This window comes from Bombina bombina, chromosome 3 (genome assembly GCF_027579735.1).
Source record: "Bombina bombina isolate aBomBom1 chromosome 3, aBomBom1.pri, whole genome shotgun sequence".
NCBI lineage: Eukaryota > Metazoa > Chordata > Amphibia > Anura > Bombinatoridae > Bombina > Bombina bombina.
The window spans coordinates 7,198,117-7,204,116 of record NC_069501.1 but is presented as its reverse complement, the minus strand read 5'-3'; the positions used below and the strand labels follow the sequence as shown (position 1 = coordinate 7,204,116).

Here is a 6,000-nt window from a genome sequence, read left to right as displayed (position 1 = left end):
GCAGGTAATTACACACATTACTGTTACACAGCTGTACTCTCTCCCTCAGTATGTACTGGTCTCACATAATACTGCAGGTAATTACACACATTACTGTTACACAGCTGTACTCTCTCCCTCAGTATGTACTGGTCTCACATAATACTGCAGGTAATTACACACATTACTGTTACACAGCTGTACTCTCTCCCTCAGTATGTACTGGTCTCACATAATACTGCAGGTAATTACACACACATTACTGTTACACAGCTGTACTCTCTCCCTCAGTATGTACTGGTCTCACATAATACTGCAGGTAATTACACACATTACTGTTACACAGCTGTACTCTCTCCCTCAGTATGTACTGGTCTCACATAATACTGCAGGTAATTACACACATTACTGTTACACAGCTGTACTCTCTCCCTCAGTATGTACTGGTCTCACATAATACTGCAGGTAATTACACACATTACTGTTACACAGCTGTACTCTCTCCCTCAGTATGTACTGGTCTCACATAATACTGCAGGTAATTACACACATTACTGTTACACAGCTGTGCTCTCTCCCTCAGTATGTACTGGTCTCACATAATACTGCAGGTAATTACACACATTACTGTTACACAGCTGTACTCTCTCCCTCAGTATGTACTGGTCTCACATAATACTGCAGGTAATTACACACATTACTGTTACACAGCTGTACTCTCTCCCTCAGTATGTACTGGTCTCACAAAATACTGCAGGTAATTACACACATTACTGTTACACAGCTGTACTCTCTCCCTCAGTATGTACTGGTCTCACATAATACTGCAGGTAATTACACACATTACTGTTACACAGCTGTACTCTCTCCCTCAGTATGTACTGGTCTCACATAATACTGCAGGTAATTACACACACATTACTGTTACACAGCTGTGCTCTCTCCCTCAGTATGTACTGGTCTCACATAATACTGCAGGTAATTACACACATTACTGTTACACAGCTGCACTCTCTCCCTCAGTATGTACTGGTCTCACATAATACTGCAGGTAATTACACACACATTACTGTTACACAGCTGTGCTCTCTCCCTCAGTATGTACTGGTCTCACATAATACTGCAGGTAATTACACACATTACTGTTACACAGCTGTACTCTCTCCCTCAGTATGTACTGGTCTCACATAATACTGCAGGTAATTACACACATTACTGTTACACAGCTGTGCTCTCTCCCTCAGTATGTACTGGTCTCACATAATACTGCAGGTAATTACACACATTACTGTTACACAGCTGTACTCTCTCCCTCAGTATGTACTGGTCTCACATAATACTGCAGGTAATTACACACATTACTGTTACACACCTGCACTGTACATTTTTGCTTACCATTTCCTGTGCACTCGGATGCCCAGTGCCCAGTAGCGCCACAACGAAAACAAGTGTCGTCACCACGATTAAAATGCTTTGCGCCCCCTCCAAACTGCTGCCCCTTTTTCTGAAACTTTTGTTTCCACATCTGTAAATGATAACGACAGTGACATAGTAATGAAGCATAAGGGAATGGCGCTATCAGACATGTATGTTAGAGGCAGAAAAACAAAATGTATGCTTACCTGATAAATCATTTTCTTTCCTGGCATGGAGAGTCCACAAATCCATTCTAATTACTAGTGGGAATTCAACTCCTGGCCACCAGGAGGAGGCATAGAACACTCCAGCAAAACTAAGTATCCCTCCCACTTCCCATAATCCCCAGTCATTCAGCCGAGGGAACATGGAAAGATAAGAGGAACACCCAGGGTATAGAGGTGCCTGAAGCTTTAGATAAAACTAAATAATAAGAAGCAGTCTTGAATTTATACACCGGAGGGTTGTAGACTCTCCATTCATCAGGTAAGCATACATTTTGTTTTCTTTCCAATGGCATGGAGAGTCCACAAATCCATTCTAATTACTAGTGGGAACCAATACCCAAGCTGGAGAACACAATATGGAAAGGGAGGGAGAAACAAGACAGGCGGATCTAAACTGAAGGCACCACCGCTTGAAGAACCTTTCTCCCAAAGGAAAGGTTCAGCTGAGGTAAAAACATTGAATTTGTAAAATTTAGAGAATGTATGTAACGAGGACCAAGTGGTTGCCTTGCAAATCTGCTCCACAGAAGCCTCGTTTTTAAAGGCCCAGGAAGAAGAAACAGCCCTAGTTAAATGAGCCGTTATCTTCTCAGGAGGTTGTTGTCCAGCTGTCTCATAAGCCAACCGAATGACACTCCTCAACCAAAAGGAAAAAGAGTAGTTGACGTGTCCTTCTGGCCATTACGTTTGTCAGCAAAAACTACAAAAAGAGCAGAAGATTGCCGAAAATCCTTAGTAGCCTGGAGATAGAATTTTAGAGCATGGACCACATCCAGGTTGTGAAGCAGACGCTCTTTCTGAGAAGGATTAGGACAAAACGAAGAAACGACAATCTCCTGATTGATATTACAGTCCGAAACCACCTTAGGAAGAAAGCCCAATTTGGTACGAAGGACTGCCTTATCCGCATGGAAAATAAGGGGGGGGGGGTCACACTGTAGAGCCGAAAGCTCTCAGACTCTACAAGTAGAAGAAATAGCTAGTAAAAACAAAACTTATCAAGACAACAACTTAATATCAACAGCGTGCAAAGGCTTAAATGGAGTCTGCTGCAGAACCCGAAGAAAAAGATTAAGACTCCACGAAAGAGCAACAGGTTTAAACACAGGCCTGATTCTGATCAGGGCCTGAACAAACGAATGAACATCTGTTAAGTCGGCCAAACGTTTATGTAACAGAACAGTAAGGGCAGAAAACTGACCCTTCAGAGAACTCACTGACAAATCCTTCTCCAGACCCTCCTGCAGAAAGGACAAAATGCGGGGAACCCTCAATTTATTCCAAGGGAAACCCAGAGACTCACACCAGTAAAGGTATGTGTGCCAAAACTTGTGATATATTTTGCGAGTTACCGGCTTAGGAGCCTGGATCAAGGTGTCAATATCCTTATCAGAAAAACCTTGTCTAGACAAGTCTAGGCGTTCAATCTCCATGCAGTCAGCTTCAGAGAATCTAGATTCGGATGAAGAAAAGGACCCTGAAGTAGAAGGTCATTCCTCAGAGGTAATTTCCACGGGGGAGAGGACAACATCTTCACCATGTCCGCAAACCAGATTCTGCAAGGCCAAGCTGCAGCAATTAGAATCACCGAAGCCTGCTCCTGTTTGATACAAGCTATTACCCGAGGAAGGAGGACAAATGGGGGAAACAGGTAAATCAGACCGAAATCCCACAGAACCGCTAGAGCGTCCACCAGAGCTGCTTGCGGATCCCTTGATCTGGATCTTGGAAGCTTGGTGTTTAGACGAGAAGCCACCAGGTCCAATTCTGGAACTCCCCACCTGAGAGTTATCATTGAGAATACTTCAGAGTGAAGAGCCCACTCCCTGGGTGAAATGTTTGTCTGCTCAAGTAATCTGCCTCCCAGTTGTCCACACCTAGGATGTGAATGGCAGAAATGAGACAGTTGTGAAATTCCGCCCACCAAAGGATGCGAGACACCTCTTTCTTCATTAAGGAACTCCTTGTTCCTCCCTGATAGTTGATATATGCCACTGATGTAATGTTATCCGATTAAAATCGGATAAACAGGACTGAACTCAGTTGAGGCCAAGCTATCAGAGCATTGAAGATCGCTCTCAATTCTAAGATATTTATTGGAAGAACAGACTCCTCCTGAGTCCAGGTCCCCTGAGGTCTTAAGGGAGCCCAAACAGCTCCCTAGCTGGAAAGGTTGGCATCTGTGGTCACAATCTCCCAAGATAGTCTCAAGAAGCATGTTTCTTCAGAACAGATGGTCTAGAGAGAGCCACCAGGACAGAGAAAGTCTCTTGTCAGGTTGTTGAGGACTATCCTCAAAGAGATCCGAGTGGTCTCTGTTCCATTGTCTGAGCATGTATAACTGCAGAGGTCTCAGATGGAATCAAGCAAAAGGAATAATGTCCATGGAAGCCACCATGAGACCAATTACCTCCATACACTGAGCAACCGAGGGACGGACAGATGACCGAAGAGAGAGGCAGGCAGAAAAACAAAATTTATGCTTACCTGATAAATTTCTCTTGTGGTGTATCCAGTCCACGGGTTCATCCATTACTTGTGGGATATTCTCCTTCCCAACAGGAAGCTGCAAGAGGACACCCACAGCAGAGCTGTCTATATAGCTCCTCCCTTAACTGCCACCCCCAGTCATTCGACCAAAGACAAGCAAGAAAAAAAGGAGAAACTATAGGGTGCAGTGGTGACTGTAGTTTAAAAATAAAAAAAAAACACCTGCCTTAAAATGACAGGGCGAGCCGTGGTCTGGATACACCACAAGAGAAATAAATTTATCAGGTAAGCATAAATTTTGTTTTCTCTTGTAAAGGTGTATCCAGTCCACGGGTTCATCCATTACTTGTGGGATACCAATACCAAAGCTTTAGGACACGGATGAAGGGAGGGACAAGGCAGGAACTTAAACGGAAGGCACCACTGCCTGTAAGACCTTTCTCCCAAAAATAGCCTCCGAAGAAGCAAAAGTATCAAATTTATAGAATTTAGAAAAGGTATGAAGTGAAGACCAAGTCGCCGCCTTACATATCTGTTCAACAGAGGCCTCATGTTTAAAAGCCCATGTGGAAGCTACTGCTCTAGTAGAATGAGCTGTAATTCTTTCAGGAGGCTGCTGGCCAGCAGTCTCATAAGCTAAGCGTATTATACTTCTTAGCCAAAAAGAAAGAGAAGTTGCCGAAGCCTTTTGGCCTCTCCTCTGTCCAGAGTAGACAACAAACAAAGCAGATGTTTGGTCGAAAATCCTTCGTAGCTTGTAAATAAAACTTTGAAGCACGAACCACATCAAGATTGTGTAATAGACGTTCCTTCTTTGAAGAAGGATTAGGACATAGTGAAGGAACAACAATCTCCTGATTGATATTCTTATTAGATACCACCTTAGGAAGAAACCCAGGTTTGGTACGTAACACTACCTTATCTGCATGGAAAATCAGATAAGGGGAATCACATTGTAAAGCAGATAACTCCGAAACTCTTCGAGCCGAGGAGATAGCTACTAAAAACAGAACTTTCCAAGATAAAAGCTTAATATCTATGGAATGAAAAGGTTCAAACGGAACCCCTTGAAGAACTTTAAGAACTAAATTTAAACTCCATGGCGGAGCAACAGGTTTAAACACAGGCTTGATTCTAACTAAAGCCTGACAAAACGCCTGAACGTCTGGAACCTCAGCCAGACGTTTGTGCAAAAGAATAGACAGAGCAGAAATCTGTCCCTTTAAGGAACTAGCTGACAAACCCTTCTCCAATCCTTCTTGGAGAAAAGATAATATCCTAGGAATCCTGACCTTACTCCATGAGTAACCCTTGGATTCACACCAATGAAGATATTTACACCATATCTTATGATAGATTTTCCTGGTGACAGGCTTTCGAGCCTGAATTAAGGTATCAATGACCGATTCGGAAAAACCACGCTTTGATAGAATCAAGCGTTCAATCTCCAAGCAGTCAGACGTAGAGAAATTAGATTTGGATGTTTGAAGGAACCTTGAAGTAGAAGGTCCTGCCTTAGCGGCAGAGTCCATGGTGGAAAGGATGACATGTCCACCAGATCTGCATACCAAGTCCAGCGTGGCCACGCAGGGGCTATCAAGATCACAGAAGCTCTCTCCTGCTTGATCTTGGCAATCAGCCGAGGGAGCAGAGGAAACGGTGGAAACACATAAGCCAGGCTGAAGGACCAGGGCGCTGCTAGAGCATCTATCAGCGCTGCCTTGGGAACCCTGGACCTGGACCCGTAACAAGGAAGCTTGGCGTTCTGACGAGACGCCATGAGATCCAGTTCTGGTTTGCCCCAAAGTTGGATCAACTGGGCAAATACCTCCGGATGGAGCTCCCACTCCCCCGGATGAAAAGTCTGCCGACTTAGAAAATCCGCCTC

General features: G+C 43.9%; 1 protein-coding gene across 1 annotated transcript in view; it reads right to left on the bottom strand.

Moving 5' to 3' along the window:
- Positions 1-709: 709 nt before the first annotated feature.
- Positions 710-6,000, bottom strand: part of LOC128652779 (ATP-dependent DNA helicase Q4) — a 180,208-nt gene continuing 174,917 nt past the window's right edge. Inside the window, exon 8 of the mRNA XM_053705708.1 lies at positions 710-1,504. Coding sequence (XP_053561683.1) covers positions 1,271-1,504 — 234 coding nt within the window. The 3' untranslated portion in view covers positions 710-1,270. The remainder of the gene's footprint in view (positions 1,505-6,000) is intronic.